General features: G+C 40.4%; 1 protein-coding gene across 4 annotated transcripts in view; it reads left to right on the forward strand.

Moving 5' to 3' along the window:
- dnah9 (dynein, axonemal, heavy chain 9) overlaps positions 1-27,761 on the forward strand; it is a 174,669-nt gene that overhangs the window by 124,830 nt on the left and 22,078 nt on the right. For all 4 annotated transcript variants that reach the window (XM_073489481.1, XM_073489483.1, XM_073489484.1 and 1 more), the window contains 8 exons: positions 1,422-1,626; positions 10,439-10,603; positions 12,357-12,497; positions 15,170-15,340; positions 15,518-15,640; positions 20,205-20,398; positions 21,974-22,122; positions 24,660-24,787. In XM_073489481.1, the coding sequence (XP_073345582.1) occupies positions 1,422-1,626; positions 10,439-10,603; positions 12,357-12,497; positions 15,170-15,340; positions 15,518-15,640; positions 20,205-20,398; positions 21,974-22,122; positions 24,660-24,787 (1,276 nt within the window). The remainder of the gene's footprint in view (positions 1-1,421; positions 1,627-10,438; positions 10,604-12,356; positions 12,498-15,169; positions 15,341-15,517; positions 15,641-20,204; positions 20,399-21,973; positions 22,123-24,659; positions 24,788-27,761) is intronic.

A 27,761-nucleotide genomic window follows, 5' to 3' on the forward strand; every position in this document is an offset into this window, starting at 1 on the left:
CATGAAAGTGTAATTTAAACTAATGAAGAGACAGATGACTGCAGCTCCAGTCAAAATATTAACAGTACAACAGTTCTGGTCGAACTCTACTTTGTAACAACTGTGAACAGCTGTTTCAGATCCAGATTCTAGACCAATACATACTGTACCCACTGTATGCATCAGACAAATGACATAAAAAAATAAAGTAAACTAGCAACAACCGAGCTATCGAGCTATGAACCAGGTTCCCACCGGTCCTTGAGAAATACTTGAAAGTTTGTGAATTTGAGTGCAAAGAACCTTGAAAGATTTTAAAAATACACATGAACAGACAGGGGTCATTGAAAGTTCCTAAATTTATATATTTTGTGCAAGATTTGAAATTGAAGTTCTTTTTATATATTTTATATAATATATATATATAGAGATATTTATCACTGTTGGTGCTGCTGTCACAAGGACTTGGCGAAGTTAAAAACAACCATAAGAATCCCGATATGACCCAGAAACCCTGATCTCAGTGCGATGAAAGGACAGAGTGACAGTTTTGAAGTAATTGTATTTTGAATTGTAATTGAAGTAATGACCATAAAATAATTTCAAGTTTTGATAAGAGATAGTACAAGCTTAGATACTTTATATTTCATCTGAAGAAAAATGTGTACTGTTACATATAACAGATTCAGTCATGCATATTAGATCCAGTTTGACTAAATAAACAATAAAGTAACATACTGACAACATTAAGATACTGTTTTCAGCCCTCTAAGTCATAATTAAATTGAGAAAGGATTGATTTACAATCGATACTGTAATTAAAGCAACTCATTGTAGCAATAAGTCAGCTTGTCCTTTTCTTCATAATAAGTTGCATTATTATTTCCATATTTCCCATGTACTCATTCAGCCACTGTGCAACTATTCTGGCATGATTTTCTCAGTTATAAAACAAAATGTTCCCCAAGTCCCCAGAATTTTAAGGAAATTGCAGTACTGTGGATCTTAATCAGGCAGTTTAAGTTGATATAAAATAATGAAAGTGACAATCAGAGACTCATATACTCACTAGAGTGCCAGATGTGTATTAATCTATCACTGAAAATAGTCCACAACAAATCCTTTTCCCTCCTGTTTTAGAGATGTTTGCTAAAAGCTTCAGTGTTCAGCTGTTTCAGGAAATTACTGAGCCTTTTTTAAAAATGGAACTATTATATACTATTACTACTACTGCTACTATTATATATATTTGTGATCTGTTTTTCAAGTTTCATTGTGCTCAGGTCAGAGACAGGAAGTTAGAAAGTATTAAGAGACGGACTAGTGCGTTGGTTTTCGATGTTTTCATGGGATTTGTTGTTGATAAAATAAAGAACCAGATTTCCATTTACTTCCAATTATCAACTGTCATTGATCTTTTCGGCCCTCATTTACCCAACCAGGTACATAAAGATCGGAGACAAGGAGTGCGAGTACAACCCCAGTTTCCGACTCATCCTGCACACCAAGCTTGCCAGCCCTCATTACCAGCCGGAGCTGCAGGCCCAGTGCACCTTGATAAATTTCACGGTGACCAGAGACGGTCTGGAGGACCAGCTGCTGGCCGCGGTGGTCAGCATGGAGAGACCTGACCTGGAACAGCTGAAGGTGAGGAAGTCACAGTATCAGTACAAGTGGAGAGAAACACCACCTGATACAGCTATTTAACAACAGAGAGGCGTTTTTGACACATCGCTTTTCATCTGATGTGTCGCAGGAATGTAAAAGTGAACCTGAGCAGACATGAAAGGAGTATCTGTCACAGTCTTCGGGTGCTATCAGAGAACAAACAACTGTTCCACGTTGACTCTTTTGAGTTTCTCTCCTAACATCTCTTCTGTGCAGGTGTAATTAAAAGAAACAGTCAGAGGAGTCAGGGGCCTGCAGAAGCCTGGCGTAGCACTCTGGCTCGTCATTATCCATCTTTTTAACACGACATGTCAGCGAGAAAACATCGCCTGTCTTTAAACATCACAAGAGGCTGCAGGTCCGGGCTCTTTGATTCCAAAACAATCAGCTGGCGCCTTTGATTAACGGCAAACTAAGTGGATGTGTGATAATTATGGGGCTTTGGGTCCCTCACTTAGGGAGATTGGGACGCTGTACAGCTATGTGTGCATGTGTGTCTGTGTGTGCGTGTGTGTCTCAATCTATCACTGTATGCCCATGGTGCCTGTGTGCTCACATGACATACATAGTACTCAGGAAATTAGATTACCATCTTAAAAAGTGCATTGAGTAGTGTTTTTGAATTAAATGTACATTCATATTCATTTTTAATCAGTATTACAATTTTTTGACTGTTTTCCAAAATTGGTAAACAGTTAATAATAATAATAATAATAATAATAATAATACATTTATTTTATATAGCACTTTTCAGGGTACACAAAGACACTTCACAGTTAACAGTTCTTGTTTTGTTTTTTCTGTCTACAAATGAAAGGTTCCCTGTGGCGTTTTAAACTTGTGCTAGCACAGAGGAGCCTTTTTTTGTGAGTGTGTCCCCCCTTTAGTTAATCTCATACGTGTACAGATGGCACATGCATGCTGATATCTGAAACGATACACATTCCTGCCAATGATTTCACTATTCCACTGAACTGCAGGTGGAGGTGTAACACGCAGCAATCCACCAACAAAGACAGACAAGATGAAGACCGCTAGCTGGAAAACATAGATGTAAACAATTTTGGATTTAAAATTCGTTAAAAATTGGTTTTGCGAATGTTTCTTATGGAAGGAAATCCATTCATCACATACACGTTACGGTAACATTGAATGCAGACATGAGTTTTGTTTGTGTGCTAGAAAATTCCACATAGTCCCTTTAATTTGACTCCTGTACAAACAATGCCACCCAAATGTTTGCATGTCCAAATAAGGGATATCTGCATATTGCTCCAAGGAAACAATTACTATTGCAACAATTTATGTTGAATTCAGAACTTGATTTGCTGCTGAGCTCTGAGTGTGTGCCGTGTGAAACCATCACTCCAATACCATACAATCTCAACCACATATGCTTTTAGCTTAAAATACCAACATACCTTCGTATTTGTGTGCTGTTGAAGCAGCTATAATAGATGTTTTATAATAATATATTAACTGTCACTATGAAAAAAATGTGCTAACCTGAAAGACCCTACAGATAATAATCACCTGTATCTGCAGCTCCACTTGGCTTTGCAGAGCTTTACAGCGAAAATCAGCTCATCGTTTAGCTGTCTAAACCACAACTTTACTGTATTAGTTCACTCTCAGCACTCTCTAGTGTCGTATTCAGAGACATTCAAAAACAAGTTACAAAGTGCTTTACAATAAAACAGATAAAATAATTAGTTAAAATCCAAACAGATATAATCAGTTCAGTTCAGTTCATTATCTACCGCTTTTTCCGTGAGGGTCGCGGAGATGTTGCCGCTTTATCGCCCCTTTCAGGGGGGGTTGCGGGTTACTGGGGCCAAATCCAGTTCACATAGGGCGGAGGCCAGGGCTGCCACACAAGGTGCCAACTGCGCGCCAGGAGCAGTTTTGGGGTTCAGTATCTTGCTCAAGGATACTTCGGCATGTAGCTCAGTTCCGCCCAGGGGAGCCGGGGTTTTGAACCAGCGACCTTCTGGTCACTGGTCACCTGCTCTACCCACTGAGCTACAGCCGCCCCTACAGAGATATAATATTTAAAACAATTTAAATAGTTACAGCAATTACCATCAATTAAGAAAAAGCCATAATGTAAAAGTGAGTTTTAAGAAGAGATTTAAAAGAGGATACTGAGTTTGCCTGCCTGAGATCTCCAGGCAGGGAGTTCCATAGCCGGCTGCTAATGAGCCAAAACAGAGCTAAAAGAGAGTGAATGTTTGCTGAGCAGAGACATGCCTCCAAATGATGTGTAAGTTTTCCGCTACAACTGCTGAATGTGTAAATCAGCAACTCTTTGCTTTAACCTCACCATAGCAATTGAAAAAGTGGTGATATATCAATGTTGTGCTCCAATTTTTTTTTCCACTGCTGCCAAGTTGCCCCCAACAAATCAGTTATCTAGATATAAATATTTTGCAAGTGATGTGTAATCACAGTAGAAAAGAGACATTCAGATGCTTCCAATTAAAGGAAAAAATCTGCATAAGGTTGTTGCCTGAGGGAATTACCCACAGTTCATAGCAATTTTTGAACATGGTAGGAGCAACTACAAGGAAAAATAAGTTTAAATGTAAGTGTATGATGCTGTTTTATCATACATGAGTAAATGCATTATTTGGCAACTACCTTTCATCCACTTTAAGGCAAAAGCCTGGAGGACACAGTTCCTTAAGTGACTTGAAAAAGTGTTTCACACCAAAACGCCAAGAAGAAAGAATAAAATGTAAAAAAGAGTCACAAAAACATGCGTAACATGTTTTGGTGTTGTCAAGGTACCGTGATGTTTCGCATTCATCCCATTCGTATCACTTCTGTTTATCCTGCAGCCTCTCACACCAAAGCACTTGACACAACTAAGTCTGTGAAGGTTCAGGGCTCAGGCATTTGAGGGGAAATAGAGTACTGTAGTGATGAGTCGAAGTAGCACTTCTGGTTCAAGTCTTTGGGTTTGTTTATTTGGTTTTCAGTTAACTGTCTGAACTAAGATGTGTGGTTAGTGTGGCTGAACATATTCAAACGTTTTGTTCTATGACATAAAACACATCATCAAATGTCCCTAGTTTAATTATAAAGCTCTTCTGTGTGTTAAAAACGGTTAGCGGTTGCTAACAAGTGTGTAAATGAGACTACAGAGGTTGTCGGGGACATTAAACGTCATCACAGGGAACGCGGAGACTCATCTACGCACTAGTCCATCTTTACAGGCCCACTTTAGTTACAAACTATTCTGACTCTGACTTTACAACTTGTACACTGATCAGTTTATAGAAAACCTGTATAGTAATTGTGTAGTAAGATGCTTAGTAGTGGTGATGTTTAACATTAGCTTTTTACTGCTAGAGATTTAATTTAGGCTTCAAAAATCACAAACTGGTGTTCATCTATGAAGATCCTGCTGAACAAAGTGTGTCAGTATCATAAACTTGTGTTTGCCACAGAGATTATTTTCTACAATAATCCAAAATTCAATTCAATAATCCCATAGGCTTTTTGTAGAGGGAACCAGGGCGGGTTGGCCTATGAAAATACGTCATCACTACACCACTCTATACTAGGGCTGAATGATTTTAGGAAAAGATCTAATTGTGATTTTTCTGGCAGATATTTCGATTTGATTCACGATTTCCTTCAAATCAAGCTTCAGTGCAATATTCACAATGTACAGTAACATTAAAACATTAAATGCTATTTCTCTAATGCAAGGATGAAAACTAAAGTTAAAAATTGCTTCCAAATGTATTTATTAACGGATACTATATGATATTTATATACGGAGTTACACTTGCAAACGATGCTGTAATTGTAGTCTGTTTGCTACAGTGGGCCTGAGTATCATTGTCACCGGACTTTTTCGTCATGCACTCGTCATGCAAAATGCCTGTGGTGATTTTTCAAGTGCCGGTATAAATTGGTTGTGTTTCCGCTGGATGTTGCAACTTTAGCGCGGTTTTGCACAGTACCTGTTTCTGGTGCACGTCTGCAGCCTCAAACCTGAAATACTCCCAAATGACCGACGTGCTGTATTTCTTGGGGATTAAATCCCCTAACTCCGCTTCTGGTCCAGCTGAAGCCATTTCAGAACACGTTAAGGAGCAGGTTAATACTGATTGGTTAGCGTGACCTGTCCACGAGTAGCATGCCGCTTCTGATTGGTGAGCTTGGCAGGATGGTAGGGAGACGGCGTGTATGTGTAAAATAGTTGACACAACAGATCCTGGGTCAGTCAGTAGCGCTGCAAAAACCGCAGCTTTGGCGATCACATGATCGCGTTGTCTGAAATTGCAATTTTGATCAGAAAACGATAAATCATTCAGCCCTACTCTATAGGGACTGGACCATTGTCTAATCTGGTTATAATTATGGTGGTGGACAAGAGTGCTGTCTAACATGTTGCTAGGAAGTCCTCCACACTGTTGATGATCATCTGGGTTGAGCTCAGGTGGCGGTGAAGGCCGTATCATGCTATTCACACCGTTTTCCCACTCATCAAACCCTTCAGTGAGCCTTTGTGCAATGTAAGAGAGCATCTGCATTTGTTCTCCACTCTTTTATTCATGGATTTTCTTTCATTTGTCAACCATCTGCATTTATTGAGGAACTCTCTGTAGTTCAGCTCCATTTGAAGCAGATGAATTGTCCCTTCATGATAAAGCAGTTTGTATGATTAAGTAGCTACTTTATATACTGTGTACAGACAAAACACCAGTGAATGGCCACATATTAAAGGTGAAAGCAGCAATGATTTATTTTTTTGGTAACATACCAACCTAAAACACATTTACAAGTTTAGTATTCATCCTCTTTTTTCTCTAATCTCTTAGCCTATTTAGTTTTCCAGCTTTCTTTTAGTCTTAGTCTCTACCAACTCTGTCCATCTGTGTCTGTCTGCTGTTTGATGCTGAGCAGGTAGTGCACAGTGAGTTTATTTAAGCATTTTCATTGAAAACAAGGGCCTGCTCCTGCTGTAAATCATGCTGACGAGAGCGGTGAGAGAACCAAAACAGTGAGGTTATGGGCTGCACAACCAAAACAAGTCAGTTGAAAGACATTAAAATGCTCCGTAGAGCTAAGAGGACTGCATAGTCTGGGGCTAAATACAAATAGTTTGTCACTATGCAAGACCCTTTTCTCATTACACATTTATTCTATTCATTGTTAATTAATAAAAATAATCTGCAGAAACTGAAGTAAAACATGCACAGGTTATTACAAGAAACAGTGTATACCAACAATACTACTGCTGTTAAACCAAAACTACTACCTGCTTTGGCTATGATTTAATACCCACCCGACAAATAAACAGATCATCCAAAAGCTTTCATGAACTGCTAAGTTTGAAGTATCAACATCCTAAATGATGATAGACGGTAGCAAAAGATAAAGTATTTTTTTATTTGAATGTCATGGATTGTTAGTCTGTTGCCTCCATGAAGAATCACCCACGAAGACAATAATCCAATAATCCTAACTCAAAAAATCACATTAACTTTTGAAGCACTAACAATTTAGCTTTGTGTCTCAGTCACCCTGGGTACTGTTCCTGAGACACTCTTTCATTTATCATCGAGCTCCAGGAATTGTGTAATTGTGTCTTGATGCTATCCTCAAGGGAGTTTCATCTTTTTCTTATCACTTTGGCAGACTCATTTATGTTCACACATCCACATCCACCTCTCCCAAATCAAAGGAGACGCAGATAGGAGACACTTTAAGGTGCATTTTCCTTTTTAATGTAAATGACTGTCTTTGTTGTGTGGACTTTGGACCCTCTTCTATGAGCAGGGGAGAGCCGTTGTTCCACTCGGCTGATAAGCGTCGGCGTCAGCAGCTGTAGCTTTAAGCTGTCATCGCTGGTCAGAGTTAATGGCCGGCTCTGTACACTATGTACAATACAGCATGTTCCTGGCAGCTGTACAGCCGACTTTTGAGGAGTAATGAGCAGCAGATAGTAACGATACCCACAGTATGATCCACGGTGTGAATGTAAATGTTCGTAATTAAGTCAAAATTCACTTGATCAAAGCTCCAGCGCCTAATGATGCCTCACACTCGTCTCATCGACAATCTGCTCTTTTCATGTCAGCTGTTTGAAATGGATTGGCCGGTGGCGCTACTGTACCACGGCAATTAGACAACACATTGACACACTTCCACTGTTCCTTAAATGCAGCTCTTGTTAGTCGAGGGGGAAAGGGAAACTCATGAAATCCCTCTCTATTCAGAATATGTTTGGCTGACGGCAGTCTCTCCGAGAGATCAGAGCGAAAGATAATGTGGGAACTCTGTTAACGGGTCAGGCGGATTTACTCCAACACAATCCTATTTGCATTTTGATGGTTTTCTGGAGGTGTCCTTGTTTGCGTTGGGCCTCTGTAGGCAGCGCTTTATTCAGACCTGTAGGCTTTCATCTATGGACAAATCAGCATTTTTAATAAACAGGGGGAAAAAAAGCCAAAATGCCGTAGTTATTTTAAGCCTGATGTCCCCTCAGCAAAATCCAATGGAGAAGAAGTGAAATGTGATTTAATGAAGCTTGTTTAATTAGCATTTCACTGAGATCGGAGGGTGAGGGGAAAAAAACAAGATCTGGAACTCACTTATCATTTTAATTAACACTGAAAGTTGAAGGTGGGTGGGTGGGTGGGGGGTGGCTGTGTACACTCCCAGAACCCTCCTATCAAAACACAGCCCATAGAATGAAGTGCTGAATGGCTTTTTGTTGTCAGTAAACAACCCGGACTGATAACAATCATCAGACTGATAGCAGAGTGCAAATTGGCTGTACCTGTTTGTATTCTCTGAACGACTCCGTGCCATTATACCTTTAATGAGGTTAGCGTTGCCACTGAGCCGTAAGATGACTACCGGGTGAAAGAGCTCTCATTTAACCGAGCCAAAGACGGGCTAAGGAGCTTAAAATGTCAAGTTGCCTTTTTGGAGAGAGCACACAGGGATCAGACTACAACCTTTTACCACAATAACTACCTCTGCTGCTCCTCCCTCTGCGCATATGAGCATGTGTACATCTCATCTGTGTGTGTTTGCTCCGACACGCCGTTAATGAGAACTAAAATGTTCCACTTCCCAAATTACCTTAACAGGGCTGCTCCGTGGCACTTGGTAATCATTTGCCTAAAAAATGATAGATTTAATATCTCATTTTAATCCCAATTAGGGTGTTCTGCTGACTGGTTAATTGTTTGTTTTTCCCAAGCAAGGGTAATTACAAGAACATTGTGCCAGAGGAAAGCTAATCGTTAAAAACTGACTCATTACTGGATCCAGTTGGGAATGTTTTAGTGTGGATAGCTTTTCCCCTCAAGAGCACTCAGTCTGTGCAAGTAGAAGGTCACAGTTGACTCACACAGTCCTCGGTTAAATGTCCACCACTCAAAAGCATTCTCTTCCTTTTCTCTTCACATGTCAGGTCTTTTCTTAAAATGCCACGAATCACGTCATTTTTTTTCAGTTTTGGCAGGGGGGAACTTTTCAACTACAGAGTGAGTAATAACGTCAAACTCAGAGCATGTAAGATTTAACAAGGCAGAGGCTCAATTAGTTTTAACAATGGTGTAAAATACCTCTCATCACCGCAATAGGAAATACTGTCATAAAGAGAGCAATTAAGCAGTGTGATCCCTTAAACTATCTGCTCCCCCGGCGCGATCTGAGCTAAGTATGTCTTTTGTCATGGGAACATTATGCCTCAGGGAGGAGGAACAGCTCCGCCCCCACTGCCACCAGCAGCTTTCCCAGCTCCCCCGGTGGTTACACGGGGGCAGAAACAAGCAGCGCCAGAAACATATAACCACCGTCTGTCAGGGATCACGCCGCTCAAAAAACCCTCAGCTATTATCAGTCACCGACAACACTGGAGTAGGCTAATCTCACAACAGCCCACCCTCCCGTAATTACAACAATTCAAAGGTCAAAGAGGCTTCTATTAAGGGAAACTTCAATAAAGCAAAGTCATTATCGAGCAGAAACAAGGAGCTACAACAGACTCTAATGAAGGACAAAGCAGGATGAAGCAATAAAGAGAAGTAACCGTGCCCCGTCGACTTTGTTCTCCCAACGCCGCTCAAACCAAAGGCTTTGAAACAGTGAAAGTTTCTCTAAGACGCTTGTGTTTTTTTTTCAGCTAGAACAAAGACAGAAAAAAGTGTTTGAGTTCAAGCTTTATTAGAGGACGGGGTGCTCTAATCCATATGGTGAGGTGTGAGTAAAACCCATTATTGCTGAGCCGTGTGTGTGCATATTCTGCCTGTATCGGTTCATAATTGAATTCATAATGAGTCAGATGAATCAGAGAAAAGTGTGTGAAAGAAAATGTGTGTGTGCGTGCGTGTGTGTGTGTGTGTGTGTGTGTGTGTGTGTGTGTGTGAGTGTGTGCGCGCGCATGTGTGTGGTTCACCATCAAAGCTCCTTCCCTTCTTGCTGGAATCGACGGCCTCATCACATCTAGGGTTAGGTCGCCCGGCAGAGGTTTGATGTTGGCAACCAGAAGGAAGCTGGCTAATCCAGCCCAGAGCGCTCCCTTCATGGGTCCGGATAGCCAACGCAGAGCATATCGATTAGTTCTGCCTTTGAGGTGCCCTTCAGTATTCATGTCCTCTTATTGACCCACACCTTCAACATCTCCCACCGCCTCACATTACGATGTGGCCAGAAAAGAACCTGACAGCAAACACATGGTGTATCTGAGATCCTTGTTGTTAATATGAATTCATCAGATTATGTGGAATCTGTCAAATGGAAGTTTTTGTGTTTTTATTAGTCTGACCTGACCAAGCAGCAAAATGGCTTCAAGATCACTCTGAAGACGCTGGAGGACAACCTGCTGTCCCGTCTGTCCTCTGCCTCAGGGAACTTCCTGGGTGACACAGAGCTGGTGGAAAACCTGGAGACAACAAAACGCACTGCCGCCGAGATCGAAGAAAAGGTCCTGTTCTTTTTTATCTTTACAGCTCCTTTTATTGTTGTATTATTTCTGCTCCTATCGACACTTTAGATTGTAAATCTTTTACATTCCTGAGTATTTACATTATGAGGTACAATAATGTTGTTACTGGATAACAGGATAAGAAAAAATGGGAAAATAAACCCAGTCCACTGATCACACCTTTTTATACATAAATTAAAGTAGTTGCTGTGTATACGGGCTGTGAAATTAAACACTTCCTGTATGGGCTTTAAAGTGAAGCAGTCCTCCCTGACCTGTTATTACCAAGAAAATATTGGGTAAACCGTTATTACAGTATAACTACACAGTATAGTCTATCGCCAAAATAAATACTATCAAACAGAAAACAAAATAATCTTAAAACAGAATCAAAATATGGACAGTGAGTAGAATGTAAAGCAATACTTTTGTTCAGAAAACATCAGGGCTTTGATCAGCCCTGTTATTTATTTCAAATGCTGTTCTGAAAATGACACATTTATGCCTATTTGCTCTCATGGTTGTGACTCGTATACGATAATTTTCCCCAAAATACGATAATTTTACGCCTCTGGTATAATAATTTAATATTACCATCTGGCAAGGCATGATACCCCCCTTCAAACGGCAAAGATAGGCAGCAGGTCATTCAGGCTGTGACAGTATCATTTTTCATTTTCAGGTTTGTGAAAGTCAATTCATCATATTCATATTAATGTTTATGATAATTATTTTACTAGGTGAAAGTGTCACGTATACTGAAGTCATTGTAAAAGGAGGCTGAGACTGAGTATGAATTATCATATGCAGTAAAAGACACGAACAATGATAAAGGTTTTGCCCCAAACTCAACTGACTGGCTTCTCTCCTGTGTGTCTCTCATGAGTCTCTTCAGACCTTATAACTATGTGTGAGCTTCTAATTGAACTCCTTTTCACAAATTGAAAGGAAAAACACAAAAATAATTAACTCATTTTTTCTTTGTCTTATTTTGTAAGTGCAAACCATAATCAAAGTAGTTTGAGTACAAACGATTTTCAAGTGGTGGGGGGCATCTTCTATGCTAATTTAGAGTTCACCTTTAGACTCCATCATGCTGGCTGCTGCTCTGCATCTGTTCTGTACTGATATCACGAGATATCACCTCGAAGAGAAACATCACAGCAATTTTTTATAGTGTAAATTATTTCAAGATTCCTCCTAAACTCAAAATATTAATCCCTTTTTTTTTTTAAATACTTGAAGGTACCCAGTAAGTATTTCATTGTTCATTCGTATGTACAAAATACACAGTATTTTACAGTAATCTGAAGTATTGCAGAATTTCCTGCTCTCTTACTCATTTTTTACCCTTTTTTCCTACAGCAAATAAGAACATGTCACCTTAGAGGAGAATGATGTTTCTGATACTTCAGAGCACTCCTGAGGAAGTACTGTATGATGATGTGAGACATTCTGTCAGCGAGGAGATGAGCGCTGCCTTTGCAGATGTTCATTCTTAAGCATAATTGCGCAGGCATTTGCTACTAAAAAAAAAGGCACATAATTGTCGTGTTCCACGCAGTGCGAGAACATTTTGGCTGGAACCGTGAAATTGGAATAGCTCTGCTCTTCACTGGAGGGTGTTTTATTAGATGGTGCACAATTTCATCATTAGCTGATTGATGAATCCTGAGTGTGTGCATATCTGTGCCGATGCATGCTTGTGTCTATGAATGAGATTTCATTTGTGTTTGCTCTGTCTTTACTGTAGGTAAAAGAAGCCAAGGTGACAGAGGCAAAAATCAATGAGGCTCGGGAGCACTACCGACCAGCAGCGGCACGGGCTTCCTTATTGTACTTCATAATGAACGACCTCAATAAAATCCACCCCATGTACCAGTTCTCTCTCAAGGTAGACTGTCTATTGACACGTCATGTTTCCTCCCTGCCTCTCGGGCCCTCAGTGAGACCCCTCTTTACACTCATTCCTCTGTTCCTCCCCTCCTTCTTCCATTTGCTCACCATGTTTTATGCTCTTTGCCCTGCTTTTATTGTGTTTGTGGCTCCCTAATGTGGTTATGTAGAGCGTAATGTCTTTCATATTGTCAGCCAGCGAGCGCTGAGAGGAGGCAGCCTGAGATATGGTTTGCAATCACTCCCGACTCCGCAGGTAGCTGCCCTGGCCCAAGTTATTTTCCAAACATAATCAAATGAAAACACATTCAGAGAATATATACCTTTGACCTTGAATGAAATGAAATACGTTATAATATGTGTTCTTCACGCAAGGGTAGACACAGAAGTGACTCTGCTAAACGGGCAGAAATGACAGAGGACAGAGCTGAAGATAATGACCATTAGCTACATTTAAATTTACAAACACTCTAATAAAACTAATACTGATTCAAAAAATTACTGACTAGAGTCTGCACCTTTGGTTTGTAATTATGTGTTCAGTCTACTCATACTCTGCTTTGTATGTACAACAAATAGATTTGTGCTGAAAATAGTCACAACAAGTTGAACCTTATAAATCATGTCAGTGGCAACTTAACTACAGTTTCTCTGTTAACAGCCTATTTGAAGAACTTCTTTATACTGTAGATACTCACACTATTCATTAGCAACAGCCAGGGGTTTGAAGGACAAGGCTGGCATTATTCTATTCTTTGCTTTTTGTTAACAAGTCCAGTGAAAAGATCGAAACCAACAACATGTTCATCTTTCTGTCAATACTGTCTGACTTCCTTACGCTGCCACCCAGCTCATTGACCAAAGGCTTTCACTAAAGTTGTAAATCCTTTAAGCTTCACATAAATGTTTTTATATCAACAATGGGTCAAATGCGCACTGTGAAAGAGCTCACTAATGAGTCGCAGCCAAGTGAGGAACCCAAACCTGCAGTTCTCTGCAGCTCGACACAGGGTGTTGGCCTCTTTGAGCTCATTGTTTTGGCTTTCCAGTGAACAGCTTCACTCTTTTGGTTCACTCTCACAGCACTTACTGTATCAACCTCTTTTCAGTGATAAACCCAGTGATAGAATGTAACTAAGTACATTTACTTAAGTACTGCACTGAAGCACAATTTTAAGATACTTTACTTGAGTATTTCTATTTTCTGCTACTATGTACTTCCACTCCACTACATTTTGGAGGCAAAAATTGTACTTTTACTCCACTACATTTATTTAATAACTTTAGTTACTAGTTAGTCACTTAGAGCCAAAGTAATGCATTTTTAAATCAGTTTATTTTATTGGCAATCGGATAAAAAAAACAACTGATTCCAGTAATCAGAAATTCTGAATTGCTGAATATTCGCTGCAATTATCAGCCAGGTTGATAAGCAGATGATCCATAGTATACAATATATACATTCATGTAAAATGTATAATTTACTTTTACTTGTACTTTTGATACTTAAGTATATTTATTGCCAGAAAATTACTTTAACTATAAGCACATTTAATATCAGATACTTTAAGACTTTTACCCAAGTTCTACTCATAGGGGTGACTTTCACTTTTACCAAAGTAATATTTTAAACACAATATCTTTACTTTTATTCAAGCGTGACCTTTGAGTACTTGTATAACACTGGATAAACCCACTGTACAATACCTGCTCAACACCAAACAACATACTAGCTGGTGGAGACCAAAACAGAGCTAAATAGTTTGCTAACCTGTCCACCATATAAACTATAAAATGACAGCTTGCTCTGCTGTCCCCAAGTGGACCTAATAGTCAATTCATACGGGTCACAAAAATACAGTTACATTTTTTTAAAGGTCCAATGTGTAAGAATTGACTCTGTTTAATCCATTCTGCTACAAACAAATTGGAGGCAGCATGTCAGCTGCTGTTAGCCAGTTAGCTCGGTTAGCCATGTCACACCTGTGAGGAATGCTGGCAGGGATCGATGCCGAAATGAGCACCAAAACCAGGGCCGGGAAAGCTTGCAGGGGAATACAGTAGCTTACCACGGAGATTCACAGCAGGGGCTAGCTGATAAGCATGCTAATTTCAGTAGATATCTCAGCTGTACATAGATATTGAAGACTGTTATTTATTCACATCCTGTAGATGATTTTATTTAAACTTTTTACAGTTTGTTCTGGGCAATAATGGAACTCAGTGGCACAGGTTAATAAAGACTGGTTGGGGGTATTAGCAATATACTGTATATATAGAAATATGAGCAAATCTGCTGTTTTTGTCCGTTTAATGAAGATAACGTCATCGCTCAGACTCAGAGCATTGCAACACATTCATAGAGGCTTACATGAACTTTAACACATTTCAGTCAATTACAGTTAAAAGCTTTCTATAAATCAGTCAGTGTTGTATTGATTAGTTTATCTTTAGGACAGCCACATCATATCCATCATGTCAGAGGTGACTGACACATGATAATCCAATTTATAATTAAACAACACAGCCCAGTCATTGGATTTTTCGGTTTATATTTTGTGGACTCAGTGATTCTATATTCAACAATGTTGTTACTTGGGTACTTCTAACACTTTGATGTCAGACAGTGAGACAGTATTGAGTGGTGTACTTGCTCCTGTGCGTCCTCAGGCATTCAGTGTGGTCTTCCAGAAAGCGGTTCTGAAGGCCGAGCCGGACGAGGCTCTGAAGCAGCGGGTGTCCAACCTAATTGACAGCATCACCTCCTCAGTTTTCCAGTACACCACCAGAGGCCTGTTTGAGTGTGACAAGCTCACGTACATCGCTCAGCTCGCCTTCCAGGTAGGAATGGAAGCCAGTCTCATCTTCTGCATGGTTTGTTCTGAGAACAGGCATGCCATTGAATCAGTTGCTCCTGAGACCAGCGGCCCTGTTCAGATCTAATCAAGTGGAAAGGAAAATGTGGTTTGTGCTGGAAATACGACATTTGGAAATCCTTCCTGTTTGTTGTGTCCCCAGATTCTGCTGATGAATAAAGAAATAAACCCTGCAGAGCTGGACTTCCTTCTGAGATACCCTGTCCAACCAGGTGTAACATCACCAGTCGATTTCCTATCCAACAACTCCTGGGGAGGGATCAAGGTACGGAGAGAGGCAGAGATGGCTGTATTCTCTTTTCTTCACTTTTAAATCAAAGATCCCCTCACATATGTATTAAGACATACATTAAATTACTCTCATGTGTGTCTGACATGGTTGTTGCAGAAGAAAGTATATAATTACCACTTACACTCCTTAAATGGCATCTCCTCCTTCTCCTTCATTAAAGTCCAGAGTATATGAACATGTAAATATTTGTCATTTCACAAGTTTAACTGCTGGACTCAAGCTGCCTCCTACTTCACTGTAAAGTCCATTCTCAGTGTGTGTGCACTGGAGGCTTCAAGTTTTCACATCACACTTTAGTATGCTGTATATTAGACCAGGATTGGCCTCTAAACTATTTGTGATGTCACAAATAATGCTGGTTGACCCGGTTCTGAAAATCAAATATTCAATGAGCTCACAGATAATTTACACTTTGAGCAATGAATATAAAAAACAGCCTTCTAGTGTCAAACTCTGCGCATACAGTACATCATTGTATACAGTGAAGCTCAAACATTCAACTGGAGCAACGAGAACATATTTTTGACTGAAGGGGCACATTTTTGAAAACTCATAAGAAGAAAGTTAAACAAAAAAATCAAACAAAGACAGTGTGACATCACATATTGTCTGTTGTCCATTATCGGTGCAGAGGAAATCACAGGAAGGTAGTATCCTTTTCCACTGTAATGTATGGAGTCCATTTCTCCCATTTTCTGGAGGAGGTCGCTCCTCTAGATCTCGGTGAGAAAGTCATCCTCATCAATTATAAAGATTTATTTAACTGTGTCCATCCACTGCTTCAGGTTGTACTGTAGGCTCAGGTTTCATCAATTATTTGGTTTGCTGCACCGGTCCAATGAAATAATGACCTCATCCTACGGATGTGTTCTGACATATTATTTTAGCTCTCTCTGTCAGTCTTTCGTCACCAGGCACCATGAAAACTATAAGAAATAAGACATAAAAGGTTCAAAACATACATCTGTCACTCATTTTAAAGTCTCTAAAGTTAGTGTCCATCGATAAAAATGACCCAAACACATCAAATAAAATGAGTGAAAATGTATCAGCATTGTGCATATAAAGGGCACATCAACAAACATTACACATCAATATAAAACAAATGACATTATCTTTAAGCCGTATTTCCTTCCTCTGCAGCCATACTGGTTCCACAATGACACTGACATGACATCATCACATGGCATCCTAACATGTTCCATAATGACATTAACAAAACAGGCTACATTAACATACAATCTTACATAAAGAACACTACATTTCTTCACCAGGCATTACTTTTAGATGGTTTGTTGTAGAAATGTTTTTAATCAATCTAACCTTTTCAACACATTATTTATTAATCACTTTTTAACGGCTTTATGAACTAAAATAATCATGAATTCATGACAGAAGCATAAGCAACTTGAATGTCACCCACCCATAACTGCTTTACCATAAGTTAAGAGACCAGATCTGTAACAGCCAACCACAGGACAACAAAACAACACAGATGGAATCATAATCTGCATTGTGTTGTTGAAGAATCATAGATTTGTATTAGCATCAAATTGTACTGTATGATATCTTTCTACATTTGGACTCTCTGGCTTCCCATCCCCTCAAAGGACAGCCCTACCAGTGGTTTGCAATTAGTCAGTGGCAAGTTCTCATGTCAAAGTTCACCAAAGTTTACTTCTACAAGAAAGCTCTGCACAGACATACTGTACGTCACCTCTACAAATAAAATCCACTGATGTTATAAAAGAAGTGGAGGCTGCCAGCACATCCAGCTCTACCATCCCCTATGGAGAGAGTTGGTGACGAGTTTAGAACAAAGATGCAAAATATACATTTTCTGTACATTTTCCACATTCATATAACATTCATCTCTGTGAATTGGCTGGCTAAAATTCTGGTGTGACTGTAAATTGAAACAGTTTCATTTCCCAAAAAAATAGAACAAAACTTTCTTGCTCAGATCTGTACGAAACTGCAGAATGAAGTTGTTCATACCATCCCAAAATAGTTAGCTCTTTTGTAAAGACAGAAGTCTTCCCTTGAGATTCATAGTGATGTGTTAAAAAGAAGTGCAGAAGAGTGTCGATTGGTTCATCAGCTCTATCTTTAGAATCCCATCCTGGATGCCCTTCAGTGCTGAAGTCTTGAAAAATAGTCTCCACTAATAAAAGATTTAATTGACTCCTCTGTCTTTCCAAACAAAGTTTTCCTTCAGCCTGTCTTGTATGAGAGGCATGACTGAAATCCACTATTTCCCTCAAGGTATTGCCTTAAACATACTTAAAAGTGCTGGCAGCAAAGTCGAAGTCTGTTTTCTCTTTTCACCCAAACCTCCGCTCTGACAGCATGTGATCCTCCAAGGCCCAGCTTAGCTCCGTGACCTCGGTGCGTTTTAACATTGAAAGGGCACGAGAACAAACTCTGCACACACCCGTAGCTCCTCTTAAAGAACAGACGTCTGGAAATGCAGCCCTGTGGACGTCAAGCAGCAGAGGTTCCCTCTCTTGTCAGATCAGTTTAGCAGCAAACTAAGCCCTAACGGCAGCATGTTTTTTTAGCCTCTCGTGCTCATGCATTTTTCAATCTGTACCACCGAGAATATTATGTTAACCTAAACCCCTCTGAGGATTTGGAAACAACCTTTTCCCAACTGCACTCAATCTACGGTGGATGTTTAAGGCCCCAAAGACTGTCACTCGATTTTCTTATCGCGGATGGAAACATTATCAGTTGGAAAGCTATAAAGGAGAAGATCCTGTGATTGATTGGCCCTCTTGGTGATTTTAGCGATGCAGGAATCCCATGAGACCCAGAGTATTCAAATCTGCCCTGAGAGGTTACCACTTGCCTGTGGTAATTAAGCAAACTGAATGTGCTGAGTCACTTTGTCCCTCTACCTTAACACTCACCCAGTGGTGAGCGTTTGTGGAAAAGTAGATTTAATGGATTCACAAGGGTTTTGGATGTGTCTGCTATAGGGATGCAGCAATTAACCAATTTCACTATTAACCATGGTTTAAAACGTCAGTTATGAATGTTAAGAGTGACTCCCCTCAGTTGTGTTTTGGAGGGGCATAAGCTTAACCATGGCCAAGGGGCCCAAAACTGAAGCTTTGTGTCGTCAAAAAACATCTAAAGTAGTTTTTATGTGATCATTTTGGTTACACAAAGAATGACCAGGTTGTTCAAGAAGACAGATATCCAATCTGCAAAACATCTTTGCAGTCACCATCCAGCTACCAATGCTCAAGTGAAAGTATTACACTAAATCAAAAAAATAACTATTGTAGTGGAAGGTTACTTCTATTAATATAATGTAACCCTGAGTTGGTAGGAAAAATTAAAGGGTAACTCAACAAATTTTCATTAAAGTGTGTTTACAGGTCTTGGGGAGTTAAGAGTTGAGCTTTCAGTCAGTAAACTAATGGCAACAAAGCAGGAAAAGAAGCACTGCACCGTTTATAAAGTAACACTCACCAAAACAGCATGTATTTCCCTCAAGGGCATAACACCTGCATCAGAGAAGTTTTACATTTCTTTCTTTCATTTTTACTAAAACTGCACTTTCACCTGACTTTTTGAGAGGGATCAGGTGAGTCCAGCTTCAGTCTGCAGAGCCATGAAGTCAGTGTTCGCCCTTTATTCAAAATGTATTAAAATTGAACGTGCTGTGTGTCCAAACTGCACCAAAATCAACACTGCACTTCCTTGGGTCCTCAGCATCAGACCTGCCAAGTGTGAAGTAGGTCGTGATGAACGGCTCGTGAGATATGCGAATAACATAAAGACAGAGATTTCTTATTCATTGCGTATTTTGTACAGTCTTATTTGGTCACTGTATTATTTCTGTTTTGAAAGACAGCAAAAAAAACAAGAAAGAAATGTAGTGGGTACAAAAATACAATATAACCTCTAATTAAAAATGAAAAGATAAAGATTTTATACAACCGTAGTGTTGTGAAATAAATCAATGCATTAAAACATTGAAGCTGGGATATTTCCACAGGCTAATCATACCATCGTAATCTTAAATCAATGCATTCCCTATCCGTTATGGGAAAGATGGAGGACCCTACTCACATGAGACATCATACACACTGCATGTGTGTGTGTACCCATCAGGTAGTGTACCTGCTGGGGGCTGCACTGCGTGACACTGCTGTTCTCCACCGATGAGATAAGGCGTCTGTCAGCTGGGACGTCACACAGAACCCCTACTGGTTCTGCAACGGAAGCATATTCTGTCCTCCCCAACCCCCCGTCCCGTTATGAAAGGGATCATGTTTACTCAGCATTTCCGTTTGAATTAATATTATTTATATAGGCGTGAGGGAAGATAAGCACTCCTTTCTGTTTTTTCTCTTTTTTTTTTCCACCAACTTTTGCAAACAAAGTCAGATGTTTTGCTGCGTATTGTGAAATGTTTCTGAAGTGGTCAAAAACTTTAATGTGCATCACTGATCACAGAGCCGCAGCACTTTAAAAAAATACAGTGGTTTTCTGTATGAATCACTATTTTCTCTCCACCCACCAGTCCCTGTGCTCCATAGAAGAGTTCAGGAACCTGGACCGAGACATCGAGGGCTCTGCCAAACGCTGGAAGAAGTTTGTGGAGTCTGAGTGTCCAGAAAAAGAGAAATTCCCACAGGAATGGAAGAACAAAACCTCACTCCAGAGACTGTGCATGATGAGGGCCCTGAGGCCTGACCGCATGACGTACGCCGTCAGGTGAGAAGTGAAATCATAGCTTGCCCCTTGCTCTCTGATCCTTGAAGGATCTTACTGACCTGTGCTGTTTGGTTAAAGGCTAAAGGTTAAACATCTTAACCTTTGGCCTATAGTTTGAGTTGACAGAGCTCCTGTGCTCACTGCTGCTGTGTTTGCCTGTCGCTGAGAAGTAGCAGCAATTACACAGCTCTGCAGGTGCAATCAATGAGCCTCATTATTAGACGAAAGCCCTCTACGAATGACATCGGACCCTGCGTCCACCTGTTATTAACACCCAATCTCTACTTTGAGATCTTCTATATCATCTGGTATTAAAACAAATAAAATGGATACAATAAAGCAATGTCAAGAGCTACCCATATGTTTAACATTTTAACTGTTAGAAAAGGTTCAAATGTTCATGTTCATCAACATGTTCATGTTCAATAGTCATTTTACAACACCAGGGTTGTAGGAAGATAGGTTCGGAAGCTTTTGAAGCCGTATGACTGTTCAATAAACAGTTCTGATTAAGTATACTGGTGCCTTTACATTCATCAGGTGGCAGGAACCACAGCTTTAAAGAAATGCTAATGCGGCTCCAACTGGCCAAAAATATCAATTAATGCAGGTTTAAAGGAAATAAACAAGATGATGTCATCTTACTCGGTCTTTTGCTGATAGCTCAAGCTGCCAAGCTTTAGAACTACAGACAAAATCTAAAGAAATGGTCACCAATGGGGGCAGCAAACCTCTTAACTCACTCTAACAGTATAAGCAATGTTGGCTAGGTTAGCAAGGATACCAAAAAGTAGCCTACAGATGGCTTGGCCTGTTGGTCTCCATCTGTAACACTTCTCTTGGACACTAAACACCTCGTCAAGAATATTCCACATCACCACACTATTTATTGACCTTCAGTTCTGCATAAATCATTTTCATATTATTCACAATATGGGCAGAACTTAGAGCGTGAAGTGCTGATTAGCAACAGGTCATTTGATTGGATGTTGTAATTCAGGCAATGTATCCTAATACAGATCAGGTGTTAATAGCAGGGCGGCATGGAGCCTTGATGACAAAAATCTGAGGAGCCCTTTTGCTGTCAAAATAGTCTGATATTGGCTTTAAGTAAGCTGGTTAAGATGTAGACCTCGATGTAATTGATTTGTGGATTGTGTCAGACATGATTAAAGCTGTTTATTGTTACTGTTGCCAGCAACATCAGTGTTTGCTGCCAAAATCATTAAAACATTGAAATTCAGTTTCTTAATTGCTGCAAGTCTTCCATCAGAATATGATTTATGTGAGTTTTGTATCTTCAAATATTCTATTCCAGCATGATTTCCATACGGAAAATATGTAAGTAACTGTTCACTCTTCCTTACCGTTGTACAGGCTGATGGATTCAATTCAGAGAGTCTGAAAAAAGCCCCTGACAACACAGTCGTGACTGGAGTTAATATTTTTTTCTATAAGCAGCTGTCTGTATAATTCACTGTGCTACAGAAGATTCCCACCCTTCAAGCCATCCAGCTTGTCGGTCAAACATAATAAGAAAATGTTGAGGAGAACTGAGTCATATTCTCCCTGCAGAGACTTTGTAGAGGAGAAACTGGGGAGTAAGTACGTGATTGGCAGATCACTGGACTTCGCCGTCTCCTTTGAAGAGTCAGGTCCAGCTACGCCCATGTTCTTCATCCTCTCTCCTGGAGTTGACCCTTTGAAGGATGTGGAGAAACATGGTAACACTCTTCCTTGTTTTATCTTTAATAAGCTGTAAAATTCATCCTCTGAGTGTGTTGTGGACTTTTATCAGAGCGTACATATTGCCAGTTTATCTTTCATTGCTTTGTCGTGGGAACATCCGGGATTTAGGCGGAATAGCCCATTGAAGTCAAGTGCAGGCATACCTGCATGCATGATTTTCACTTTGATTCCTACTGCATTGGATTATCAGACAGAACAGCAGTCATCCCAACACAGCTGCTATGTGTCTCTGCTGTGATATCAGCCATCACTGCCAATGCACAACAGGCTCTGGGTAGATTGAAAGGATTATACTAAAGGTCAGGAATATATGAGACAACACCACTGGTGTATTAGGGGCAGCAGAAAGTAAATGTCATTGGCTTTAGAGTTACTTTACATTCCTGTATGAATAATGCGGATGGCAGCAGGACGGGCTGTTTTGATTTTTGACCACAAATATGCCAAAAGTTGAAGCTTTTGTACTGACCTGGAACGGGGCACCATCACAGCCTGACACTTTTGAATCGGCTGCCAAATAATTCAGTCTGTGGGTATTTGAAGTCAGCTCTATGAAATATTCAGATTTCAGGGACTGTATCAGTTTACTGGAACAAAGAGATTTCCTCAGTGTTTCTCCTATAACCAAGTCACCATACATATTGTGAGTCAGTATAATTGCATTCAAGTGTTTCAATATCATGACTGATTGACTGTTTTTGTCTGATTTGAGTTTCTAGGATTTCTGTTTTTGCTTGCTTTTTTGAACAAATGAATCCATATCATATTTCTTTTCAACATGCCAGTCAAAAGCAGCTGTTGCGGTCCAGAATGCAGGAGTATTTTAGATTCCAGGCACCAGCAGGTGGTTAAACCAGTCATAAACTGACAGACCTTTTGCCCTGTGTGGAAACCACCATCCCCTCCTAATATGATAAGAGGGAGCACTCTTGCTGGAACTGCCTGTAAGGGGTGTGATTATTGATTATCAACACCCTCACTTTGAGTGTAGTCAATCACATCAAAGCTGAAAGTAACCAATGGCTGCTGCGGTAGAGAGAGCATGGTGGTGAGGAGAAGCAGCAGACACATTACACTGTACCACAAAGAGGTGCTTTTCCATTATAGCTGTGACTATTGGGTTTCTCGTTGGTATTGGGCTTCAATTAGATTTTCATTAGATAGACGATGTGATTTTCTATGCTCTGCAGGGGACTAATATTCCTGAGACAAAACCTCACTATCTGCCTGGTTTCAGGTTGGAGTTTTAATGAAACAGACAAAAGTGATTGTATTGTTTGAGCTAGATTTCAATAGGCAGATTCAAGGTAAGCGAGGAAGGCTGCGTCATGGACCATCTGCTGATTATGAACTAAAACGTTTGGTCACTTTTGCTTATCAAATGGATGTTGGATGGGAAGATCACTAACACTGAAAAAAGGCAATGCCTGCACACTCACTGAGTGCCACAGAAGACAATATTTCGATCCCACTGTGATCTTCATCAGGTCAGAATGAGAGCATTATAATCTCACTGAGTTCCAAACAGTTGTAGTATTTAATTTGTTAATTTTTTAGACCATTGATCACACGAGTGTCTAAACAGACTTCATACAACCATTAGCCTGGTAGTGTTTAGCTGTTTTAAATTCAGAGGTAATTTCAGTATTTTATCTACCTGTCTGCCATAGAGTTACCTCATATTGATTTTATTACCTGGGAGCTCAGGAAGTAACATGCAATATCATGCCAGCGCTGCTAGCTTTACCCCGAAAGCTACAGATTCAGTCCGACACGCTGATGATTCAGTCCACTGAGTAAAACTTGAAACTTGTTTGGAGATGTTCTGATCACTTTTAGTTGTTTAATGCTTAGCTTAGCACAGAGACTGGAGAGGATACAGCTAGCATAGTTCAATTAAACAACAGCTCCAAAGCTACAATATTAGCACTTGGCATGTGCGTAAACAGAACACAGTGCTTAGCAAACAGTTAGCTAACTGTGAAAAACTGCTTTCTACGCCCGGAGACTTGTTGCGACAGGCGCAGTCACCTCAAAAAAAACTTTTGTTCAACACAGCATTGTGCACCTGTGCAGTGGAGCTGCATCCACAACCAGCTGCCATATGCAATTAATGGGAAAAGTATCATGACTCCACACCTTGCATTGTGGAGTCATGTTTTTAATTGTTTTTAATTTGTGACGCATTTCTAGCAACGCGTCTCAGTGTGAACAGTAACTTAACCTGGCCTTTCAGACAGGACGTGATTTGCGCTGGGCTTACTGCTGTGTTTAGGGCAGTGCTGGTTGAACTCTAGCGCACCAAGCGTTGAGGCCGTTTGAACTTGAAAACAAAAACAGCATTGGAGAAGCCATAGATAAAAAGATAGCAAGAGCAAGCACTTTAGCACAACACATCTCAAATAAGCAAATTTTTCTAAAATATGACTACTTTTTGAAGCCTAGGGGTTGAACAATGTGTCCAAGGGGTATTTTTGTTTGAAATCTTACTTGTGTGTTGTTTTTTTTTCAGGGAAGAAGCTGGGATACACATTTGACAACAAGAACTTCCACAATGTGTCTCTGGGTCAGGGTCAAGAGGTTATAGCTGAACAAGCCCTCGATTTGGCAGCTAAAAATGGCCATTGGGTCATATTACAGGTACAGTATATGCGCACACACATACTGTACAGTGTGCTGTGTATTTTACGCTCACCACATACAGAATAGTCACCATTCACAGAGAGCCTACACACCAACCTAATATGTTTTCATGAAAACATTCAGATTGGGTAGATCCAATTATAGTCGGGTATTTGAACACCATGAATTGTATAAATTGACATTTCAGTATGATTATTAAAACATTCTGGCTCCCTCTAAATTGTCCTACAGCGCGTGGTAAACCTCATCCACCTCACATTAAAGGTGCCAAACCATCAACAATACAGCTGCAATAAAAACTGACATACAGACACTCATGGAAACAAACACACACATCTAAAACACATTTTGCAAAATGAATACAGGCTTCATTTTGTTTCAAGGATTTTTCATTCTGAAGTGGTTTTAGGTGGCATTTCCGTTATCTGTGCATGTTGTGAATGAGGTGTATTATCACATTGTTTTTCACTGCACGCACAATTGAATGTTTGCCTTCCTCCCAGGTTTGTCTGCATGGAAAAGTGAATTTAATTTTCTGCGGAAATTTCCTAACTGAAACGGTCGCGGCATTATACAGTACAATATCTACAGCCGCGGTGTCTGTTCTCCTCTTATCTGGAGGGCAAGGCTGGCGTTTGCATTTTAAGTGGAAACCTTGGTGGAATTCTAATAGGAAGTATCGACAGATATGAACCGCAGACCGGGCACTGCGGGACACCCTTTTCTTTTAAATCACACAGCTGGTAGAAATAAAAAAAACTAAAAAAAACGCCATCACTCTCTGCTCCAGACCCAGGATAGCAAAGACAAGCAGTTGTTTAATTACCTTTGCATAAGATTCCCGATCGATAGGCTTAAAAAGGCCTTGTCCCCCTGGCAACAAACCTCCCACTCACTTTATCATCAGCTGTCTGTTTGTCTGCCCGCTGAGAGCCACCCCTGTGCCACTGAGGAAAACGGAGGGGAGGGGAGGTATCATTGTCGTCTCTCTCCTGTTTTTACTGACAGTATCTTCTCCTGATATAATGCTCCATCTTCTCCTTCTTCCTCCCACCCTCTCATTCCACCACCAACTTTCATACTTTGGTCTTATCATTTTCTCACACTACATCCACCCTTTTATCAATCCTCACGTCCTCCCACCTTTCCAACAAACCTGCTATTGCTCCCTCTCCTCCTCATCTCAGCTATCCACCAAGCTATCCAACCCCCACCCTCTCGTCTCACAGTCCACCTTTACTCTCCCGCTGCCAGGCCCGGCTCCATCAGCGGAGGGCCGGGTCAATGGCAGGTTCCCCTTCGCTGACGGGTAATTATACTGCAGAACAGCAGCTCCTGCTCAGATGGGCCTGGGAGACAGAGATGCAGAAACTTTGAAAGCGGCCCATTGGGAAGGAGGAGGGGGGAGATGGAGAGGCAATCAATCGAGCAGATTGGAGTTGAATATCCCGCATTGGCCAGGCGGCAGGAATCGAGTGGCCTAAACTCGCCATCCTCTCCACGCATTTACTGCTAAAGCCACCCCATTTGCAGGCGGCGGCAGAAAGAGAAGTACAGAAACAAGAGAAAGAGAGAGAGAAAATTTGACAAAAATGCTCCCTCGATGTCCTCTCGTCTCGCTTCGCTACACTTTGTAAGGAAGCTGTAAGTCATTCGTGGATTCCTCTTTTTTGAAGTCTTACATTGAGAGTTGGAGATTTATTTTAAATATTGATTTAGGGGTGACCCTTTCTGACCTACATGGATGGGATGCCATGCAGAACAACTGGATTATGTAACATCATGTGATCGATAGCTTTCTCAACACAATTACTGAGGAACTAAAAACTGTTGGCTGAAGGATTACATGTGACCCGTGTATGAACAGTACTTATACAGAAGATTTTTACATGAGACATTGCTCTTACCACTTTTGTCCACAGGGGCCGCCAGAGTCAACACAAAGCGATGGTTCCTTGCAGCTGCTTTAAGTCCGAAAAACTTTTGACCAAGAATTTACCGTTTATATAAGATGGTTATACCTTCAGATTTGGTGGTGAAGCTCTGGTCTTTCATACAGTTCTCATAGAATCGGAGCAGCAACAAAAGATTCCGCTTGGACAACTATTAGTAAATAAATAAATACATAAACACCTTTTCCAAACTATACTGAAAGTCTGTCACGTAAGGGGGAAATCAGGGTGGTGGAGGGAGCTGCATCAGCAAGCAGCCATGGTATCAGTGTGTTAGCCCATAAGGAGAAGTGTCACGTTATGGACATGTGGCGCGTTAAGGTCAGCTGATAGCCACACAGCTGGTGAGTAAGTCAATCATTGCGTGACACAGCTAATGTCAATCAGTTAATGCAAGCATGACATCATTTCTTTGTTGGTTATGGCAGTTTAAACTATTTAAATGTTGTTTCTCAGAAATCATTTTTATTTCCGTCAGTTGAGTACAGTGAAGGTGTCTTATAATACAATCGACATGAGCCTTATCCAATCTTGTGTTGCTGGTCAGGCACAAATAAGAGCTATAGCTGCAATTTGTTTGTCTTTTATTAAAAAAAAAAAAAACAGAACAATGTTATCTTATGTCATCTGTTGTACTGATGGCTCACCTTAGACAGTTTCATTTCCATTCAAGCCTTGTAAGAGCTCCGAATGCCATTTAACAAGGTTTATAGAGACAATGAATGGGACTTTTAGTTTCTGAATCCTGGATGCCTACCTGAAATACCTTTTCAACTTGGTTATTTTTCATAGCTATCCCTGCAATGATAACCTGTTCAGCCTTTACATAATGACAGACGGATCATAACAAACTTACAAATATAAACTTGTGTATGCCTGAGATAAAATGTGATTGTATTACAGTAAAGACCCTCAAAACCTCCCACACTCAACTGTATGCAGCATATTTGTGAATTTTATTGGCACCATTTTTAAATTTAGACGCAGCAGTCTGTCATGCTGTCAGTGCCCGCGGAGTG

This window comes from Pagrus major, chromosome 20 (genome assembly GCF_040436345.1).
Source record: "Pagrus major chromosome 20, Pma_NU_1.0".
In the NCBI taxonomy this organism is placed as follows: domain Eukaryota; kingdom Metazoa; phylum Chordata; class Actinopteri; order Spariformes; family Sparidae; genus Pagrus; species Pagrus major.